At 43.0% G+C, this 23,410-nt stretch overlaps 1 protein-coding gene across 6 annotated transcripts in view; it reads right to left on the reverse strand.

The window, feature by feature from the left end:
* FGFR1 (fibroblast growth factor receptor 1) overlaps nucleotides 1–23,410 on the reverse strand; it is a 123,451-nt gene that overhangs the window by 25,130 nt on the left and 74,911 nt on the right. For 3 of the 6 annotated variants that reach the window (XM_032228714.1, XM_032228713.1, XM_032228712.1), the window contains exons 3-7: nucleotides 18,393–18,656; nucleotides 15,389–15,472; nucleotides 12,700–12,875; nucleotides 8,348–8,471; nucleotides 2,010–2,200 (exon numbers count right to left, since the gene is read on the reverse strand). In XM_032228714.1, coding sequence (XP_032084605.1) covers nucleotides 2,010–2,200; nucleotides 8,348–8,471; nucleotides 12,700–12,875; nucleotides 15,389–15,472; nucleotides 18,393–18,656 — 839 coding nt within the window. Of the gene's footprint in view, nucleotides 1–11; nucleotides 163–2,009; nucleotides 2,201–8,347; nucleotides 8,472–12,699; nucleotides 12,876–15,388; nucleotides 15,473–18,392; nucleotides 18,657–23,410 lie in introns of all 6 variants that reach the window. The other 3 variants (XM_032228717.1, XM_032228715.1, XM_032228716.1) reach the window with 2 other exon arrangements.

Below are 23,410 nucleotides of genomic sequence, written 5' to 3' on the forward strand. Positions count from 1 at the left end.
TTCCCGTTTACCTTCAGCCACGGGTCTGGTGACGGTCAGCCACGCAGACTGGTTAGCCTCACCAATATAATTGGAAACCTTACAAACATACTCCCCGCTTTCAGCCTCTGTCACATTATAGAGGGTCAGCACTTCCGCATCAGAGCTATTTATTCCCGAGTGCTAGAACAAGACCAACAACACAGGAGTCACTGGGCAGCCAGGGCTGGGCTTTGCAGCGCTGAGACAACACCGACAATCACATCCCCGCCTCCCCTTGCCTCAATCTAAAACAAGGAGTGGAACATTCCCTGTTTGCTTCCCACTTCCCTTTGCTGGCATCTCTCATTTCTGAGAAAGCTCTACGGGTGTTCAGCCTTGGCAATTTTAAGAAGAATGGACTTCAATTCCCAGAATTCCCCAGGCAGTTGGGGAGTCCTCAAAAATTGCCACGGTTGGGAAAGCCCTCTTTAGGAGCACAAACTAGATCAGGAGTCACCAACCTTTCAGACCTCAGGGACCAATAAAGTCAAATTTTAAATCCTATGGACCACTAATATGAATTAGTGATGGGATGGGGTCCTTCAGGCACTTAGCTTGGCCACCTGTTAGCAGAGAGAAGCGCCCGGGGTCAACCATAGATTTGCTCTCCATTGCAGTTAGGAATCTCAAATACAGCCAAGTTTTGTGCACCGCTCACTGAAGCGCCTGGCCTTCCAGGGAGGAAGGGAAGGGCTGGAGCTACTAAACAACAGCCAAGCTAAGTGCCTGAAGGACCCCAACCCATCAGTGAGTGGGAGTAATTGCTTCAGTGGGCCGTATCCAGCCTAAGGGCCGTAGTTTGAGGACACCTGATTTAGTACAATATAAAAAAATGCAAAAATGATTTTTCTGCGGACCATCAAAATTTTCTCACGGATCACCAGTTGGTGACCGCTGAACTATATCATACGCCTGTCTTGCTTAAGATATACCTTGTAGCAGGCATCAGTGATAATAAGAAGCTCCTGGACAGCAATTTTATTCCTAAACATAGCTTTGGTGTGCCTCAAGATTAACACTTTCAAACGGATTCCCTGCCCCTTTTAAAATTTTCTTCTTTGTTTACATTTCAAAAGTAGAAATCTGACATTTTGCATGGCACAGCAACGGTCCCAGATCATCTTCATCAACCGAAAGTCTTTGAGGCTCTCCAGGGATGTTGAGAACATTTCAGGAGACTAGTTTGTCTTTTTGATAAACAAATAGTATTCGCCTGTGATACTCGGTGGCATAGCTATATTTATTTATTTATTATATTTATATGCTGCTTTGTCAATGGTGAAGCCCTCAGTGGCAGCCATTTTGTGAATGCATCACGCCACATGCTTCCAAAGGTCTGCCCGTGACCTCAGCTGAAAGGCTGCCTCCCTAGCATATGCTAAAGGAGCAAGTGTGTTCATTTTACAGGTGTGTGGCCCAGTTGGGTTCCACAGAGGCAGCCTTACCAGAAGATACTGGAAAACGCCATGAATTTTTCTTGGCGTACAAAGATATTTAACAGAATCTTTAACGTTTGATGAGGAGAGCCTCAAATAAAAGAAGTCCCAAGGCCAACTTGATGGTTGCCTTTGATTCTGTTCATAATCATAGACATAAATCATGGCATGTGAGCTTCATCCAAGTAGATTTTCTTCAGAACCTGCTTCCCTTTGGCAGATTTTGCTAGAACAGTGTTTCTCAACCTTGGCAACTTGAAGATGTCTGGACTTCAACTCCCAGAATCCCCCTGCCAGCGAATGCTGGCTGGGGAATTCTGGGAGTTGAAGTCCGGACATCTTCAGGTTGCCAAGGTTGAGAAACACTGTGCTAGAACTACCAAGTTCCAAACTTAGATGAGTCTGGAATAGTCTGTCTGATTGACTGGACCCATATTACTTCTCCAATCCAAGCTACATGGCTATGTTTCTGAGATGCATCATGAGCTTCCCCTCCTAAAATAAGCCCCAGATTAACTGAAGGGTCACATCACCCAAGTGGAAAGACCTTACCTTCAAGACTTGAACAAAAGGCAAGTTATTTGGTCCAATCTTGCTTCCATTGACTTCTATGTGCTTCAGCCACTGGATGTGGGGCTGAGGGTCACTATAGACCTTGCAGACAAATTCCACATTGCTACCCAGTGAAACCGTCTTGTTAGCTGGGAGCCCAGCTTGTAGGATAGGCCGGTGAGGAGATCTCTCTACAAAATAAAGACATAAGAGAAAAGAGTTTCAAGCAGTCTAACCAACGGAAGAGAAGAAGAAATGGTGAGAGAGTCCATATCACTCTGCCAATTTATTTTGGTGCCGCCTGTCAGTCAGGAGAGTTCAGAAAGAAAGAAAAACAAATATTACAAACGAAACTAGAAGATTAGCAAACAAAAAAGTTGATTACAATAAATGTTATGACTTTAAAAGAACTTAAGGGAGCAATCGCTTTTACCTCCTAGACCCGTGATGGTGAACCTATGCCACACACAGGGAGGGCAAAAAACAGCCCAACGGCCCACGCACATGGGGGAGCGTGTGGGGTTGTGCGCACATGTGTGGGAGATGAGGGCATTCCATTATGGGTATGGACACACACATGGGTGCCCTTGTGCCACCCAACCAGAAAAACGTTCACCATCACTGTCCAAACAAACAAAATATAACATCTGTATCAGCTAAATCTCTGAAGGAAATAATTTGCACTCAGGATACAAAATCTCCATTTCTGGTTAATTTAACAGACTCAGAGTTGGAAGGGACCTTGGAGGTCTTCTAGTCCAACCCCCTGCTCAGCAGGAGACCCCAAAGCATTTCAGACAACTGATTGTCCCATCTCAAAGACATCCAGTGATGGAGCACATATAATTCCTGAAGGTGAGCTATTCCACTGAATTGTTCTCACTTTCAGGAAATTTCTTATTCCTAGGTTGCTTCTCTCCTTGATTAGTTTACACCCGTTATTTCTTGTCCTGCCTTCTGGTGTTTTGGATAATAGACTTACAAAATTACAGAATAACAGAATTGGAAGGGACCTTGGAGGTCTTCTAGTCCAACCCCCTGCTTAGGCAGGAAACCCTACACCACTTGGACAAATGATTATCCAATCTCTCCTTAAAATCTTCCAGTGTTGGAGCATTCACAACTTCTGGAAGCAAGTTGTTTCACTGATTCATTGTTCTAACTGTCTGGAAATTTCTCCTTAATTCCAGATTTTTTCTCTCCTTAATTATTTTCTATTCATTGCTTCTTGTCCTGCCTTTAGGTATTTTGCAGAATAAGTTTGTGTGTGTGTGTGTGTGTGTGTGTGTGTGTGTAGAATTTGTGAATTTGATTTTTCGTGATCATGGTCTATTCAAGATATGCATTTGGTATATACTTTTTAAAATAGATATTCTCCTTTGCAAGCAATTTCTCGGTGTTTTGGAGGGACACAAATTAGATGTTTAGATGTTTAGATGTTTATTAACATTTGTAGGCCGCCCTTTTCCCTGAGGGGACTCAGGGCGGCTCACATAAAATCAGGGAGGGGGAATACAAACAATAACGTAGACACATATAATAAAAGTAATAAGCAACATACATTCATCATTCGGGAGGGGCGGCTATCCTTGTCCCCAGGCCTGACGGGCTAGCCAGTTCTTAAGGGCTGTGCGGAAGGCCTGGACGGTGGAGAGGGTACGAATCTCCACGGGGAGCTCGTTCCAAAGGAAAATTGATTTTTTTTATTATTAATTTTTTTTATTTTGTGACACAAATTGATTTTTGTGTGGCTTTTGCTTTATTTTTCACTTTTCAAAAGTGAAAGCATTATAAAATTCTGAAAACTGCAGTGAATAACAGTAGAGGGCTCCTCAGTGTCAGTCTGGCAAGTTATTATTTATTTATCTTTTTCTGAATTCCAGAAAAAAGGAAGCACTACTAAGATGCCCCATTGCCTGCTCACTACTGCTAAAAGAAAAACTGTACAAAACTGTACCACAGTCAAGCTCCATATCTTTCTACATTCTGAATATTCCTTTCTCAGCTCCATATCAGAATGTTGGAACACCATTTTGAAGAAGGGGATTTCTATCCCTCAACTAAAAGCTGAAGAAAAGTAGCAATTTTGAGATCTTTGAGATATTAGAGGTGGCTCCCTCAACTGTTGAGGGAGAGGTCTCTCAAACATTCCTGAGGCAATCTGAACTCATTTATGAATATTAACAACATCCACACCAATATCCCCTTTGTTCCCGAGGGGGGGAGGAATTCCCACCTCTTTGACATCTTCCTCACATCAACAGTGATTTTCTTCTAAGACAAATTTCAGAGAAATCTTTTTTAGCAAGATTTATTCCTCTCCATGTCTTAACAATGTGCACCAAAATTCATTAGAATTGGAGCGAGCCTTCCTTCCTTCTTCTTCCTTCCTCCTTTCTTTCTCTTCCTTCCTCCCTCCCTCCTTTCTTTCTCTTCCTTCCCTCCTCCCTCCCCCTCCTCTTCCTTCCTCTGCCTTTCTGAAAACTTGTGAGCTGGGATTCTTTCCATAAAGAGGCTTGCAGGTGTTTTTTTACATAACCTTTTCATGAATCCTCATTTCTCCAGGCAACCATTTTTAAGTTGATGCCTCCAAGCAGATGAGAGAACCCAGCTGTAGCTTTTATGACGTTAAAGGTAAAAATGCCCTTTAATAGGCTCCATAGATGCTATGGAAACATCGATATTTTCTCAGCAATACAGAGCAGTGGGCGCCCTTGCCCTTTTCCATTTTATTTTTTAAAAAAGAAATCTTTTCAGTCTATTTTATAGCTCTGGTGTTCTTTCATTGTCTCCCATTCAAATGCTAACTAGGACGATTCCTACGGTCTTAGCTCCGAAAAGGTCAGCTAGGTAGGGCTACCTGCTGAGAATCTACAATACCTCGGCCTTAAATAAGCTTTATACTCCCCTTTGTGTACGTTGGACTGCAGGGGCAAATTTTGATTATGCCATGTTGGAGAAGAGGGAGATTCCCGAAGCTGCAAATTCGATGGCAAGAGAAGGTCACATGTGGGTCACTCCTATACTTAGGAGAAGTGCTGTTTCTTGAATCGCTTGGCCAGAAAGCTATAAAGCAGTTGAGAGAAGCCCCCCGCAGCTACTCAGATGCAGATCAGAAGTGGACTGTGCAACTTCTTAGAAACAAAAGAGAATTACGACAGCTGGCTCAGAAACGAAAGCTTTCCGCCTGCCTTCTCCACATCTTCACTTCTGACGTGACAAAGCAGGGATTAGGAAAAAAAATGTTTTCCCCTTACTTACAAGAAGCTGGAGCCAAGATTCCTCTTTTTTTTTTTAAATTATAGCTTGTCATTTATTAAAAAATATGAAGGGAATATGTCCTCGTTGCTGTTTGTTAAGAGTTCTTAGCGAATGTGCACACAACTGTAATCCACAGTCAAATTTCACTTCAAGAAGGAAATATATCACAGGACTAATTCTTTCTCTGCCAAAACCTTGATTAAAGTTTTCCCTCGCACATATGTGTTAGTCATTCCAGACTCTAGAGGGCGGTGCTCATCTCTGTTTCAAAGCTGAAGAGCCAGCACTGTCCGAAGACATCTCCATGGTCATGTGGCCGGCACGACTAAATGCCGAAGGTGCACGGAATGCTGTTACCTTCCCACCAAAGGTGGTCCCTATTTTTCTACTTGCATTTTTTACGTGCTTTCAAACTGCTAGGTTGGCAGAAGCTGGGACAAGTAACAGGAGCTCACTCCGTTACACGGCGCTAGGGATTCGAACCGCCAAACTGCCAACCTTTCTGATCGACAAGCTCGGCGTTTTAGTCACTGAGTCACCATGTCCCTCTAGGCCACATAATAGGAAACAATGAAAAAGAATAAAAACTGGGAAAAATGAACAGGTTAGAGCAGAAGTTCCAACAAATATTTAATTTCTATCTGTGGATTTATAGTAATAAGAAAAAAACAGGTCATGACTAAGCAAATCAGTTTGGTCCAAGTGGTATAGTGAAGATTTTGTTTTTTCATTTTCTTCTCTGAAGCTCTCTATTCTATATTCATTTCTCACTCGCTTCCCCCCCCACTGTGGATGTCTGTGAACACAACAGGACCTGAGAAATGCATTTTGTGGACCTGGAGTTGGGCTTCAAGGGGGCAGGGGAAGGTAGCAAATATGGCTACCTCTTCACTGGAAGTCAAAGGTCAAACAAATCTAACAAGGCCCTAGCTGATTAACAAAGAACCAGACACCATAGTGAGTGAGCATTAACCAGCTCCTTTGTTCCCCCCTTGCAAACTATTTCTTTTAGTTTGCTCAGTGTAATCAAATTAAATTGCATTCTTAATGGTTCATTTAGTGGCATTTAGAGCAACTCCACAAACGACTGAGATCAGCAAGCCTAGGATGGGAATCGAGGCTAATAAGGAAATTAATTGGGGAGGCTGATGAGAAAAAAGTCCTTGTGTAGCCTCCGGAATTACCATAAATGTGACATGCAAGATGAGACAAAGCCTTGTGTTTGAGTGGTGGAGCCAGTCTTCTGAGTCCACCCAGTGGAGAGCTAGTAGGAGTGACAATTTATAAAGTAAATTCTTTGGAACAGTAGTCTCTCTTTGGATACAGAAACAATCCCGAACCAAAATGCAGCATTCATTTCTTCGATGTTAGATGTTTCATGGAGAACTTCTGCCTATACATTCTAAGGCAGGGGCTGTCCAACCTTGGCAACTTTTAAGACTTGTGGACTTTCAACTCCCAGAATTTCTCAGCCAGCCATTTCTGGGAGTTGAAATCAGTAAGTCGTAAAGTTACTAAGGTTGGACACTCCTGATCCAAGGACTTTCCAAAAACCAAAGGAAAAAGAATGTGCTGTAGAAGAGCATGCAGAGTTGGTGGGTGGAGTTAAGTGTATCATAAGCTTAGACTCATTATACTCCCACAAATGGTCTGAGATTTTAATGTCAGGTGCAAAGGATCAGGACCATACATGAAGGTGCAGTTCAGAAAATTCATTGCCCAAGGCTATCCACCAGTGATGGTGAACCTTTTGGGCCATGTGTCTGTGCCGCAACAGGAAGAGCAGCTGCCCAGGGGCCATGTGTGAACTGGAAAATGAACTTCCGGTTCCTGGTGTGCACATGCATGCTGGCCAACAAGTCTTCTGGTTACTACCACGCATGCACACTCACCGATCACCTGGCTGACGTACGTGCTTACAACAGACAACAGAAGACCAGCTCTTCCAGTTTCCGGCACTGCCGCATGCACGAAGGCCAGCTGATCATCGCGTGAGCATGCATGCCAGAAACCCGGAAGAGGAATGTGACATGGCTTGACATGTCACTGTGGCCATGTGTGCCATAGGTTCGCCATCACAGCTGTACACAATCTAGCCAACTAAAATTCAGTGCTACACTGGCACCAGATAAGGATCAATGGAACTCAAAGAGGGTTGACTTACACTGTTTGTGGGAATGTCATGACTCTTAAGCTAATGATGTGCTTAACTCCAGCCACCAGATCTGGTTTCTCTTCTCTTACTGAAACCCCTCTATTACAAGGAGTTAAGAATCAATTTGAATTATCACCCTGATGAATAAAAAGGAGATAATACAGAGAGTGCTATTTCCATGCCTCTATCCTGCATTTCAATTCTTTCTAATTCAAAGCAGGAAATATTCTGACTGCATCATCAAGGCAAAGATCTCATTGTCCGCAGAGCTCTGAAGCTTCCAGTGTCTCCTACATCAAACGTTCTCCTCCTCATGTACAAATATAAACAAACACAGACTCCTACACCAGAACATTACTGGTGCCAAAAATGTATTGGTTGCAGAACAGATCTTCACATTACTTCACAGCCATTTTGCAGGAAATTTGAAACGGTCAGCTATGAGCAGTCCAATCATGGATGGAGCTGTCCATGGTTTACATAGGAAACCAAATCTACCAGCAATATTAGCTGTGTCCTGGTTTGCTCTTAGCTTGCTTGGCACGATGTGCTGAATGAACCACAAACCAAGGTTAGAGGGCAGTACCGCAGGCAACTTCTGTTGATTGACAGCTGCTTGCAGTTTGGCAGATCGAATCTCACCAGGCTCAATGTTGACTCAGCCTTCCATCCTTCCGTGGTGGGTAAAATGAGGACCCAGATTATTTTTTTTTGGGGGGGGGGAATAGGCTGATTTTGTAAACTGCTTAGAGAAGGGCTGTAAAAGCACTGTGAAGCGGTCTATAAGTCTAAATGCTACTGCTATCTGTCCCTGTTCAACCAAGCCCACTTAAAAGATGAGCCAAATGTCACAAACTGGCACGCACTGCACAAATTGCCCCAGTGACCCCTCCCACACCTTCTGAAGGTTCCCATTTCTTACCAACAACATCAAGGTGGTAGGTGTGATTGATGATTCCATATTTATTCTCCACAATGCAAGTGTAGTTGCCTTTATCTGATGGGACCACGGAGTCCATGATGATGCTCCAGGTTGCATGGCGAACCTGTTGAAAGAGGATGAAAGGGCTCAAGGAGGCTACGCATTGACTAAGGGTTGGGACACAAGTGCAAAAGGAGATGGTGGATGTGGCTGCTCTTTTGCCTCTTCATCTCAGAGCAAGACCTAAGGTCTCTTCCAGAGCCTCTACTGCTTGGTTTAGGCTGGACGTAACATCATCAATTTGTGGTTATGTTTTCCCCTCCTAGCATACAGAGTCATAATTGTTGGCAGCTGCAGGGTTGACCACAGAGCCATTGACATCTGGAAACAGATTATTCTTGAAGAGTGGGATGAAGATGCTTTGCCAGCACAGGAACCAGACCTGAAAATACCTCCAGCTGTTTTCCTCCCACAAAAGTTGGTTAGCTAGCCCCAAGTTTCATCCAAGAAACCGTACAGTGCATAGATGTACATTTATTTGCAGAACCTCCCAATCTGGAATCTGAATGTGTGGACCACTTCTTCTTTCACTATGACTGTTTCTCTGCCCATCCTATTCCATCTTGCAAGTTGCAAAACCTCACCAAGCAACTTAGAAAACAAAGGCAATACATCAAGCTAAGTAACAGGTATGTAAGCTACATCGTATGTAAAAAGGAAGCACTAAAATATAACTTCATAAAGGTAAAGGTTCCCCTAGGACATATGTGCTAATCGTTCCTGGTGCTCATCTCCATTTCAAAGCCAAAGAGCCAGCGCTGTCCGAAGATGTCTCCGTGGTCATGTGATCGGCATGACTAAATGCCGAAGGCACATGTAACGTTGTTACCTTCCCACCAAAGGTGGTCCCAGTTTTTCTACTTGCAAATAGAAAAACTTCTGTTAGGTTGGCAGAAGCTGGGACAAGTAATGGGAGCTCACTCCATTATGCAGTGCTGGGGATTTGAACCACCAAATTGCTGACCTTTCTGATTGACAAGCTCGGAGTCTTAGCCACTGCGTCCCTTTACCTTTAACCTCATAAAACCATGCAATCTTGTTAAAAATCAAGGAGATTATTTTAAATATGCCATGGAAAAGTTAAAGAAACAACCCAAAGGTCAGAACTTGGGCTCTGAAATTGTTAGAGTGTCTGTAGACCATGGGCAGTGATGCTTAGAAAAATACACAGAAATACAGAGAAAATACTACAGCAGACAGACTCACTGTTTTATTTATTACAAAAGAGCCATGGTGGCGCAATGGTTACAATGCAGTATTTTTTTGTCATTCACATTTCACTTTGCCCCTCCTTTAGCATCCTTTCTTTCATGATTCTATTCCATCATTTCTTTGGCTCCCGAACTTGGGAGTTAATGCTGAATCTGGTCTACAAGTATGCTTTTTTTAAAATGGAAGGAAGTACTAAGATACAAAACTTTGACCCTCTTTTTTAAAAAATGGAAAAAAACGAGTCCATTCGCACCACAGGTTTTCACCGAAATTGCACAAATTTGCAATTCTGTGGGTTTGTTTCCGTTTTCAGCCAGACCGTCCCATCCAAGAAAGAGTGAGAACAACAGAATCCAAACTGTGACATAATCTCCAGCATCTCCCAGGATTTTGATGAAAAATGGCCAATTGTGGGAGTTAATCCATCTACGCGAACTTCCTTCCTGCTACACAGCAGCATTCATGGTCATTGGACAAGAGATAACCTTAGGTCAGTCTCTCTCCCTCCCTCCCTCCCTCCCTCTCTCTCTCAGTCCACCTCAAAGGATTGTTATTGTGGGAAAATAAGAGAAGGAAGACAGGTTGGACATGTTAGCCACCTTGAGTTATTTCTAAAAATAATAAAGGCAGGGAAGGAAGGAAGGAAGGAAGGAAGGAAGGAAGGAAGTGTTCTGACTGAGGATTCCCAAGAGCCTGAAGCATACTCTTTGTCTGCACAAAAGTCCCTTTTATTAATTCACTGTGAATTCTGCTCATTCACATCCAACAAATTCTTTCGAGGGAGGATTTACAGTCACAGACCTTCTCTGCCTTGGAGAGCTGCCAGGCCGAGATCTGCAGAACTTGGCAAGGAGTCTCAGAGAGTCACGAACCAATTAAGTGAACTAATTGTCTACTGCAAACTCCCCTTTCGCTCCTCTTTTATTCACTCTGGGAGAGGCCATTCATCGTCCACCTGTGGCTTTACTCCCAAGTCGACCCCTGTTCTTTAGCTGTTCCATTCATCTGGCAACTCTGCACATGCACACACTGGGAACAGGCTCCAGCTGTTCATCTGCCTCACTGTTGTCTGACTCTGAAGGCAGCTGATAACTGCCATACGGCTCTGGTCCCCTCTCTGTCTCTGACACAGAGCCCTCATCAGAGCCTTCCCCAGACTCCAGGACGGGCCCATGTTCCTCCACAACCTCCTCACTGTCTGAATCTGCTACCAGCTCCGCTGGCTCATAGCAGGCCACAAGAGGAAGGGAGGGAGGGAGGGAGGGAGGAAGGAAGGTATCACTAATGATAGGAAAAGGATCCACTATGAATCCAGAATGGGATGGATAACCTATGTTGCAACACCTCTCTTTATCCCCATTTCCCATATCTATGATCTTTTAAACAATGATTTCTATAGGCTCAACCACAATAATAAACGTTTAGAGCCCTGGGATCTGAGCCTTTTTTTAAACTTTCAACCTAATGGAGGGCACAGTTTTTGGCAAACCACTTTTCTCTTCGCCAAGCTGCAGGCAATGTCTGTCAGGACTAGTCGCCTGCAAAGACCATCAACAGTTGCAAAGGGAAAACCAGAACCGCCCAACCTTTTCCGGAAAAAAAGGGTTTCGTGTGTTTGTGGAAGTGACCAAGAGCTCAGCTAATCCAGCGCAGAACAAAGAAGGAGAAAAACACCCCACAACACAATTGCCAGTGGCTGGCGGTTCATTAAAGCCGGTATTGATTCGATGGGTGAAACTTCCTCAATCAGCCATGAAGATTTTTTTAAAAGGAAAATACAAAACGGTATGGACCTCTGGTCTGTCAACGTGGCTGGTGCTCAAAGGAGTTTTATTATTAATTCACCTAGGAGCCTGGCCTGCATTTGCAGTGGGGGGGCATGGAGAGGCCAGGCAGGGTAGTTGAGTCATTCCGGATGGAAATAAATTGTGCAACGGAGAGGCAAAAAAGATGATGAAGCATCCAAAGCAAGTGGCAAACCTGTTGCTAAAGGCCAGAATAGCACCTCAACGTCTGTTGTGGGTTCAGCTAAATGTCTGTTGTGTGTCCAGCCAAATGCCTTCGCTTGAAAGATATCTTAGGGGTGAGGAGGCCCTGCTCAGCCAGCTCCTGGATAGAAACACCCAGGATAGCAGCGGTGAATACAGTCCTCGATTTATGACCACAAACGGGAAGAGAATTTCTGCTGCTAAGTAAAGTGGCCATGAAGGGAATTGCACACGATTTTACGATATATATTTTTTAAATCGCACAAGCCAAAGGCCAAAGTTGATGGGGAAAGGCTAGGATTTCATTCCTCTTTACCACCACCCCCCCCAATCCAGTTTTCTAGATGGGAAAGAAAGCATTCTTAAAACACCCAAGAGGAAGATAGATAGATAGATAGATAGATAGATAGATAGATAGATAGATAGATAGATAGATAGATAGATAGATAGATAGATAGATAGATAGATAGATAGATAGATAGAGGTAGGTAGGTAGATAGAGATAGATAGATAGATAGATAGATAGATAGATAGATAGATAGATAGATAGATAGATAGATAGAGATAGAGAGCTAGAGAGCTAGAGAGAGAGAGAGAGAGAGAGAGAGATGATAGATAGATGATAGATAGATAGATAGATAGATAGATAGATGTAGGTAGGTAGGTAGGTAAGTAGGTAGGTAGGTAGAAGGCAGAGATAGATAGATAGAGATAGATAGATAGATAGAGAGAGAGAGAGAGAGAGAGAGAGAGAGAGAGAGAGAGAGAGAGAGAGAGAGATAGATAGATAGATAGATAGATAGATAGATAGATAGATAGATAGCTATTGCAACTTCCTCTGGGTTTAAAACGGCTTAAAATGTTGAGGCTGATGACATAAAAACCTCTTTTCCTTATAATTTATGGTGCTTTGAGATAATTGCAAATCTCAGTACAGATGGTTCTCGACTTACAATAGTTAAGACCAGCTGTAGTCTTAATGGAAGCCCCCTCCTCTTTAAATCAAATAGCTGCCTAAAGAGGAAATCCCCCCTGTTGCAGAAACAGTTATTTTAAAAGGAAGCCAAACACAACAGGCCTTTGTTATTTTACCTTGAAACCACCAATGCGATGATCAGGTCTGAATTCCCTGCCATTCTTCAGCCAACGCAGCGAAGGGGTGGGTGTCCCACTAGAGGGGCATTTAAACTTCACAGTTTTGGCAGCAGGAACAGCATGGAGTTTCTTCTCCATCTTGTCCGGGTAGGTCCAGTAAGGTGGGATGGCTTCTGCAAGAGAACCAATAAAGACGTGGCAAGTTAGGCTAACATTCCACACAAAAGTTGGTCAAGATATGGGAGATGTTCCAAGACAATTGAAGGGGGAAAATGTATCAAGAATTGTTGGTGTTCAAGTCCCAACTGGGAGTTTGGGCAGCCAGGTCATCACCTGGATCTCCTGAACCACTCAAGATCCTGGTCAGAGGGTGCAATTCGGGTTGTTCAAAATTTGGATGGTATGCCTGGCATGGAATCCTTCTGACCACGAGAATGGGGTGGCATTGGAGAATCAGTCTCATACTATGGTTCACTGCACAGCTTTTGTAAAAAATAAATTGGGTCTGCAAAATGTCAGGGTTCCAAGTAACACCCCCAATGTAAGAAGTTCCTCAAAGTTCCATTTTATTAAAAACGTCCTATTGGCACCTCTGGGAAAACCCGAATCTGAAAGCTTCCAGGTTTTCGCCACCCAAATGAAAGTCCGAGTCCCTGCCCAACTGGAGATGTCTCCTAGTCACACCACTCCAGGTGCACGGCAAGACGTCCTTGCCTCTCTGAGAAAGGAATGTGATTATAACTATATATCTCCCACACTCCATATCATCTCCCCTCCCATTTTCCCACAGCAGTAAACGTGGCAGGCCGGAAGGCCCAATGCACAAGATGGCTTCCAGGCCTGACACAATATTCAATTACTCTTAGATATACAGGTAGTTCTCAACTTATATCAGTTCATTTGGTGACCATTCAAAGTTACAACATAATTGAAAAAAGGGACTGATGACATTTTTTCTGCCGCAGCGGTTGTGTGAAAAAACAGTCATAAATCACTTTTTTTCAGTGCTGTTGTAACTTTGAGTGGTGGCTAAACAAACTGTTGTAAGTCAAGAGCTACCTGTAAAGTAAATGGGAATCTAGGGCATCTGGTCAGGACTGTGATTGGGTTTTTTTTTCTGCCTTGAGTGGGAGGCAAATGTGATCTTTCTTTAGTTAGATCATTAAAGATTATTTTTAGGTTTACGTTATAGTTTTTGGGCATGCCACGCCTCAAAGTGAGAGGAATCAGTGGCGCAGTTAGAGGAAGGCCAAAGCAAAAAAAGAATTTGGGACTGCAAGTAGCCCAGGAGATGGTCTACGGGCAGGGAGGATAAAAATAGATGATTTCTTTTTTAAAAAATAAGATTTTTAAAAATTTAAATCGGATTTTTTAAAATTTAACTCAGTTTATTTTTATTTTTACGTAATTTATTTTAATAAAATGCTTTTGGGGTAAAAATCTATCTAATTATAGTTTTCTATTTAAGGTACATTCATACCTTAGTTTATTCAGCAAGAAATGGAGCTCAGTTATGTTGCATGAGGCTGTATATTCTGTGGTATTTACATTTTTGGTAAACCCATTCAATGAATCCAGGATTTGCAAGCTACCGTATTTTTTTTAGAGTATAAGATGCACTGGAGTATAAGACGCACTAAGATTTTGAAGAGGCAAATTAAAAAAAAAGTTTTTGCACTCTGCAGACCTCCCAAAAACGGCCCATTTTTCACGAAAACGGGCCCGTTTTTCCCCCCAAAAAGGGCATGAATAGCCTTTAGGAGGCTTATAGAGTGCTCCTCAGGGCTGGTGGGAGGAGGAACAAGCAAGAATGGGCCATTTTTTGCAAAAACGGGCTTGCTTTTTTAAAAAAATAAGGCATGAATAGCCTTTAGGAGGCTTATAGAGTGCTACTGGGGGCTGGAGGGGGGACAAAACTGAGCAAAAACCGGCCCATTTTCACTCATTTCTGCCCTCCCCAGCCCCCAGAAGAACTCTGAAAGCCTCCTAAAGGCTATGCACAGCCATTTTGGTGAAGGGCGGCGGCAAAAAATGGCTGTATTCAATGTATAAGACGCACCCAGATTTTCAGCCTCTTTTTTGAGGGAAAAAAGTGCATCTTATACTCTGAAAAATATGGTTAAAAGTAAACCTTCATTTTGTTTGCAAGTAATAAGATTAAAGGTTCTAACTACCAGCAAGGATGAGTCCTTACATATAAAGAGCACCTGTCATTTCAGATCCATCATGGCAGGGCCTGTTAGTTGTCATCCACTGACCTGCTGCCCGCCACGTCCCTCATCTTGTGTCACTGCCGCATCACCAGCCGTCCCATTAAAGTGACTGGGATGGTCGGTGAGTCGACAGTGGATCAGAGGAGGAGCCGCTGCGGGACAGAGATGACAGCTGCTCTTTAAAAATTATGATTTAGATCGAGTTGATTTAAAGCCTTTTTATTAGTGATTTAAATCTTGATTTAAATCACTAATAAAAAAGCTTTAAATCAACTCGATCTAAATCATGATTTAAATCAACTTGATTTAAATCAAATCCACACTGTCCATGGGTCTAGTTTAAGTCCCTGCAAAAAAACAAAAACGTTTTACATAAGATTCGGTTCGCTTGGGAAAAGATTCCCAACTGGGTTTTTTGCAAGATGCCATGGCTGATTTTGAACAAGGTCGGGAAAAGAGATGCTTATACGTACGGTTCGGTTTGGAGTTGTCTGCTTCCTTTTCTTCCGAGGAGGAATCATCATCGTCATCGTCATCTTCTGCAGAGGGGAGAGCATCTAAGGAGGACAGAAATGGTAAATATGAGTTGAGAAAATGAGCTTTTCACAATGAGATAAGACATTTCTCAAACTTGGGAACTTGAAGATAGGTGGACTTCAACTCCCAGAATTCCGCAGCCAACCATGCTGGCTGGGGAATTCTGGGAGTTGAAGTCCACCTAACTTCAAGTTCCCAAGGTTGAAAAACACTGAATAAAAAAAGGACAGAACTGTCTTCTTTTTTACTGCCTTATTATATACAGGTAGTTTTGTTTAAGCGGTTAACTTAATGACTGTTCAAATTTACAACTACCTCCACAAAGTTACTTATGACCTGTCCTCAAAGTTAACACACACACATACAAACACACACAACATTTTGGGTAATTGGCTTGCATTTACAACCAGTTGCAGCATCCTGAGGTAAAATGACAACAATTTGTGCTTTCTTTTTGGTGGAGAGGGGGCTGGTTTTTGGCCAAAAATTCCATTCGGGAAAACAGAGTCACTCAACGACCATGTGATTCACTTAACAGCCATGCTTTACCACTGTAAAGCAATGATTGTACAGTTGAGTCAGGCCACGTGGTGATCCGCCTAATGACCACTACAACTTATGAGGGAAACTGCAAGCTCAATTGTGGTTATTAAGTGAGGACTACCTGTACTCATGCATCTTGTGAGTCCCACCAACACATTTGTAGGAAATTTTGTCCTGAGTATTGGAAATAACTGATTCCTCATAATGTGATATTATGAGGAATCGGATATTATGAGCAGTGTTGGCAGAGTGGTTAGAATGCAGCATTGCAGGCTAATTCTGCCGACTGTCAGCAGTTCGAATCTCACAGGCTCAAAGTCTTCCATCCTTCCGAGGTCAGTAAAAGGAGGACCCAGATTGTTGGGGGCGAATATGCTGACATTGTATACCGCTTAGAGAGGGCTGTAAAGCACAACGCGGTATATAAGTCTAAGTGCTATTGCTATTATTGCATGGGGTAACAAGAGGTGGGAATGGAAGGGTAGAGAAAGCCAATAGGAAACTAACATTGATTGCTTTGATCAGAAGAGTTCACACAAACATTTGCCACCGGCAAATATGTTTCCTACAGTGGTAAAGTCCAGCCTACAAAAGAACAGGCAAGCTTGCTCATTCTGTGCTAAACTTCTGGGATGTTATTGTTAGGTAAGCTTTCTTCAGATTCAGCGAAGCAAGGAAGAGTTCTTGTCCTCAGACAAATGTTGGACCTTGGAGATTTCATATGTTTCAGATGTCACTATTACTATCCTTAGATTTTCTCCTGAGAGAGGCAGAGCTGGTGACAAGTAATCATGTTGGCTGTCTCCAAAAGCATGTGGATGTTTGTCATTAAGTCAGCCATTTGACCAGCCTGTAAGGAATATCCTGTCTGTCACTTAGTATGGATTAGTTCTTCTATCAACAGCTCATCACCAAACAGGACTGCGCCTGGACCAAAGTATTTCAGAGTGCGACTATAAACACACAATGAAAAGCTTTTCCATGGAAGAGCTAAAACCTCAGGAGGCCTCCTACATCCTTCTTCTTATCTGAATTATCAGAAGTAGCAGACTCCCCAGAAAGCCTTTTCTCCATTCATAAATGGTTGAAACAGTTGTCCATTAAGAAAGAGGTGCATCATGAAGTTTGGCACTTAGGCAAATTTAGCAGATTAGGAACTATTGATGGGGGGCATCAGAAGATCTTGCAAGGTGCTAATATTTCCATTTTTAGCTACTGGAAATTTCAGCCATTTAGATTTTTCCAGAATCTTGTTGTCTTTTGAATGAAAATAAAGTTTTTCTTCCATCCATCCATCCATCCATCCATCCATCCATCCATCCATCCATCCATCCATCTTTTCCATGTTACAAGAGAATGCCACCAAACAGAGGAAGCTCTGCTAAGCTGAAAATGGCCATCGTATTTTCTGTCATTCTTTCCCCATCCATCCGTATAATCTCTAACCAAAATGAATTTGTCAGTTTTTATAGGACTTTCAAACTGGGAAAATCAAATCAAATGCATCCTCAAACTTTTTTTTTTTTTGGCTCTATCTACGGGTAGCCAAATAAAGTTCAACGGCCCCATGAAATTGAGGTCCACCAAAATTTTCCATGGAATCCCCTCTTACCTTCATCAAATTGGCATACAATTCCAAATATAAATTTAACCATCTGGCCAATTACAATTAAAAATAGCAGTTCAGAAACAAAAGTGATGTGATAACTAGCTCCAAATAAAGCAGAACAGCATTGATTTTCTCCAACAATTAAAAAAAACAACGAAAGAGCACCACCTTATCCATACCACCAGAGCTCACTTTGAACCCTGATCCATTTTCGCCCTAGGACTGAACACATGACTCTTTTAAAACATATGGACAATGCTTTTTTTAAAAAAATGAACAACTGGAGAGAATTTTCTAGTGGTGTCCCCTTGTGCACTGCACTGATCAGGGGTGTCAAACTCAATTTCATTGAGGGCCCCATCAGGGTTGTATTTGGCCTTGGGGGGGGGGAGGTAGGGGAGAATGGCCAGCATGACATTACTCATGTCAGGGGCATCTGTGTTGGCCCGAGCGATCTGGCAGCAAAAACGGACTCCTGAGCTCAGTTTTCAGCCGTGACAACCTCCTGCCGCCCTCTGCCAATGAAAATGGAGGGTACATACACCTCCAAGCTCCATTTTCACTGGCTGAGGGAGGCAGGAGGACGTCACAGCTGAAAACAGAGCCTGGGAGGACTAAATCCAGGCCTTGAGTTTGACACCCCCCTCATATAGACTGAATCCTGGTCTCCCATCTTCTGCAACTGGCAGTTAAGGTTGAGGAAAAAAACGGTTAAGCTGATAAAAGACCATTCAAAGCTGTCTTTTCCAGCAGCTCCCAATTATCCGGGTGGGTAGCCTGCTACAAACCTGAGACGTTCACGGAGAAATAGGTGGTCTCGCTTCCCGAGGGGCTGTTGGTCATGCAGGCGTAAAGGCCCGAATCCTCGGGCACAGCGTCCCTGACCTCTACCTCCTCCCCTGTGATGCGCGTCCGGTTGTTCTCGGATAGCTGCACCCCGTCTCGTACCCAGTTGATGCTCTGAACATCGTCCCGCAGGCGGCAGCGCAACTGGAGGAGGTCGCCAGGGTGAGCCAAGTAAGACTCCACTTCGAGGCTCGTTTGGGGGAGAACTGGAAATGTTAGGGGAGAAAAAAAAGAGACAGAGAGAGAGGGGGGGAAGCAAGGTGATGAGAATGCCTTATTGCAGATGCATTCCGCTGGCAGCATGCAAACTCTGAACTGTTTTTAAGACTTGCGCTTCAGCTGCCATGCGGGTCTCTGGAAGAGCAAGGCAAGCAAGGCAAGCTCTTTTCATTTCAATTACTACCAGCACTACCAATGAATACAGAACTATTTTTATATAAATATATATCTTTTTAAAAACGCGTTATTAGGAACCAAGAACAAAGAGGGCTGAAACGAGCAAGGAGCCGAGCCAAAACAAATGGCAAGTCATTATGGGCAAATCCAGCAGGAGAGATGGCTTGGTGTGAACTTCAGGCACAAGTAAGCAGGCTGCCATCCCGCCTTGAGAGCAGGGAAGGGCAAAGAGGAGGCAAGGGTTAAAAGCTATTATAGAAGAACGAGACCTCTCTTTCCTCTTTCACTGCATGATCTGTTGTTCTGTAGGACTCCTTTATTAGGTCATCACTAGAGCATTGCTTGTTGACAAAGAGCCGTAGTGGCGCAGTGGTTAGAATACAGTACTGCAGGCTACTTCTGCTGACTGCCGGCTGCCAGCAGTTTGGCAGATCGAATCTCACCAGGATCAAGGTTGACTCAGCCTTCCATCCTCCCGAGGTTGGTAAAATTAGGACCCAGATTGTTGGGGGGAAGAGGCCGACTCTGTAAACCTCTTAGAGAGGGCTGTAAAAGCCCTGTCAAGTGGTATATAAGTCTAAGTGCTATGGCTATTGTCCTTCCTTCCCTCTGCCCACTACCAGCAGTTCGATCCTGACTGGCTCAAGGTTGGCTCAGCCTTCCATCCTCCCGAGGTTGGTAAAATGAGTTCCCAGATTGTTGGGGGGGAAAGGCTGACTCTGTAAACTGCTTAGAGAGGGTTGTAAAGCACTACAAAGCGGTATATGTGCTATTGCTATAATGACCATGCTTTGAGGGCTCCTTGGTGTTCTGTGAGTTGGCTTGCTTTCTTGAAGACATTTCATTATCCAAAGTAGGTAACATTATCAGTGCTAGCATGATGATGATATTACCTAGTTTGGGTATCCCAAACTAGGGTAATATCATCATCATCAGAGTATCAGAGCTGAAGAAGCTTCTTGGAGAAGTGGAACGTCTTCAAAGAAAAACCAGTTGCCTCTTAAGAAAGCAGCTTTGAGACAACCATGATCTGGATGATTGAGAATCTCCATAAACATCTAGTTTGGGTAATGAAACATCTGCAAGAAAACAACCGAGCTCAGAGAGCACCAAGGACCAATGGCAAGCCTAAGCTATAAATATTCTCCCTTATCTTGATCCTGCTTGGAATGGCCTCTACAAGGCTAACCATCCGTTGAGTGAATCCTTGACCATGTCATGTCAGTATGCTAGGGGGAAGGACAGAATGAGTTGATTCAATTTTTGCTGCTTATTTTTTTATGTTTTATTTGTTTATATTACTTTCCATTTCCATCAAACAGTATGAGATCTGGGTACAGTTATTTGAACAGCCATAACCCACATATTTGTTGTTATATTCATCACAATAATATTAATAATATAACTATATAGTAATATAATTACAATAATACATAACATCTTCATCTTCAAATTTTCTCTACATTTTAATATCTCTTCCTTTCTAACTTTTGTTTCCATTGTCTAACCATTGATAAAATACATCCCACATCAAAAAATATTCAGCTTCTTTATCCTTAATAGTAAGCATTAGTCTGTCCATTTCTGCGCATTCTAGTATTTTCTTAATTACATTCTCATCTGACAGAATCTCATCATTTTTCCATTGTTGTGCAAATACAATTCTGGCTGCAGTTAGTATATGTAAAACCAGATATATAGTCTTTTAATCATATTTTTCCAGTAGGATACCCAACAAAAATATCTCTGATTGCAAGTCTATATGCTGCTTTATCATTTTTTCCAACCAAGTGTGTATTTTCGTCCAATATTTTTTAGCTTTTGGGCAAGTCCACCACATATGATAGGATGAACCCAGTGGTTGATTACACTTCCAACATTTAGCAGATCTATCTTTGTACATTTTAGCCAATCTTGCAAAATGCCATCTATAAAACATTTTATACAAATTTTCTTTATACACAGTTGACATAGTCAATTTAACATTTCTAGCCCATAGTTTCCGCCAGTTATCTAATTCTATTGCATATCCAAAGTTTTTAGTCTAGGCAATCATTGTCTCCTTTACCTGCTCACTTTCAAGTTTAATATTTAGTATATAACAATATAAGCTCTTTATCAGTTTTCATATGTCCCAGTTATTTTTGCTTTTTTTTTTAAAACTGCTTCCATAGGATGGAAAGTAGATTCTGCAGACCTATAGATCCTATGCACTTGCCCTGGTCCAGGGACAGTATTAACATCTCATCTTCTCTTGAGGGAGAAACATTACTCTGTAAATAAGGAATCCACCAGCATTCCTGTCTAGTCTCAGATCAGCAAATCCCACAGTCTTCCATTCTTTAGCTATCAGCAGATGTTTCCTCCTTATCATAATCAATAAAGCACCCAAGAGAGGCAACCTCAGTTTCTTCAGATGCTCTTTTGATGGGCTTATCAAATTTTGGCAGGCACGTGGACTAGGAAATTGAGTTTTGAGGAATATTCATTTTCAGAATGTCTACTTGAGCCAAGATGGCGCAGTGGTTAAATGCAGCACTGCAGGCTACTTCAGCTGACTGCAGTTCTGCAGTTCGGCTGTTCAATTCTCACCGGTTCAGGGTTGACTCAGCCTTCCATCCTTCCGAGGTGGGTAAAATGAGGACCCAGATTGTTGTTGGGGGCAATATGCTGACTCTGTAAACCGCTTAGAGAGGGCTGAAAGCCCTATGAAGCGGTATATAAGCCTAACTGCTATTGCTATGCTGAATCATCCAAGCCATGGTTGTCCCAAAGGTGCTTTTTCAAGAAGCAACTGGACTTTCTTGGTTTTTCTTGAAGATGTTTCTTCAGTTTCAGAGCTAAAGAAGCTACTTGGATGAGAAGGGAAACATCTTCGAAGAAAAACAAGAAAATCTAGTTCCTACCCCAAGGCAAAGCTGACAACCATTTAATACAAGCTATGAGTTTGAAAGTAACAACATGATTATTCTGAGGCAAGGATTTTCTCCAGAGAACATTTTTGGCACTGCTATGATGGCAGGTCCATTTTCTTCCCAATGATGTCAACCTTATGAGGTAGACTGGGCTGGAAACATGACCAAATGAGCTTAAGGTCACAGTAACAGAATCCTGTAAGTGTGAAAGGATTTCTCTCCATCATCCCTTTTACAACCTCAAAACTAGGGAGGGTCTCTTTTGAGTGTCTCCCCCCCCCCAACTCATATTTGTGCCACAGGCTTAATTGTCTTTTATCTGGCTGTTCCCTTGGTTGCATCTTGTTGTCCTGTCTTCCAAGGTCATTCTCACATAACCATCACAGATGACCACTTCCAGCTTATGAAGACAGTGGCAGAGGCTATTATTTCCCTTAGTTACCTGTTCTGTCCCCCCCTTCACGGCTCGTTAACAAATGCAGGCAGGGAACTTAAAAGGAAGTCTTTCTTTATCAGTGCTCAATTTCAAACTGGCTTCGAGCCCAGGAATAACACATATACAAGTCTCCGATAAGAATGCAAAACAAAAACTCTTACAAGCACTGCAGTTCTTCCCCAGTCTTCACGGATCAAGTTTACATGAAACACCAAAGCACTTATCCAAGTGTAACAAGCATAAATCACGATTAATCATCAAGCAATGTTGTACAAACAAGGAACACTCAAAGGAACGACGTTGACTCCAGCGACTGGGGCGTGCAGCATCCGTCCTTTTATCTCCAAACCTGCCTCCCACAAGCCCCAGCTGCATACTGAATCTTGAATTGAGAAAAAACTCACAGCAGAACTGCTGAGTCACAACACTTACCTCAGAACAGGACTTCATCTGGAGGATTATGGGGAAAAAGAAAAGGCAATCTTGGCACCAAGCTTCTAACACACCTTAATTTCAAGTCTAGCAAGGTTTGCAGAATTGGAAGGGACCTCGGAAGTCTTCTAGTCCAACCCCCTGCTCAAGCAAGAGACCCTAGACAATTTGAGACAAGGGGCTGTCCATTCTCTTCTTTAAAATCCTCCAATGTTGGAGCACCCACAACGTTGGGAGGCAAATTGTTCCACTGATTAATTCTGGGGTGTCGAACACAATTTCATTGAGGGCCACATCAGGGCTGTGGTTGACCTTGGGGAAGGGGACAGGTGGGCATGGTTGACTGGGTGGGTGTGGCTGACTGGGTGGGTGTGGACAGCTTGATGCCACTCCCAAACTGCTGGCATGTTTCTTCTTCACATTGGGTAGACTAGGCTGAAGCAATGTGGGTAGACCTGGCTGAAGCAACATGGGCCAGCCCCTTACATTTTCCGCGGGCCTGATCCAACCACATCGCGGGCCGGATCCAACCACATCTTGGTCTGGATCCAGCCCACGGGCCTTGTGTTTGACACCCCTGGATTAATTGTTCTATCAGGAAACATGGTCAAGTTCTATTTGAGATTCTTTACCCAGTACTATTCATGCCCTCTTCCCCAAAACACAATGCAAAATGGAAAAAAAATAAATGAAAGGAATCTGCCAACGGTAGTTTCATTCTTAATCTTTCTTTCCATCAAAAAGAAGAAGGGGGGGAGGAATTTGCATGGGACCTGTTCCC

The sequence above is a fragment of the Thamnophis elegans genome, chromosome 13, assembly GCF_009769535.1.
Source record: "Thamnophis elegans isolate rThaEle1 chromosome 13, rThaEle1.pri, whole genome shotgun sequence".
Lineage (NCBI taxonomy): Eukaryota > Metazoa > Chordata > Lepidosauria > Squamata > Colubridae > Thamnophis > Thamnophis elegans.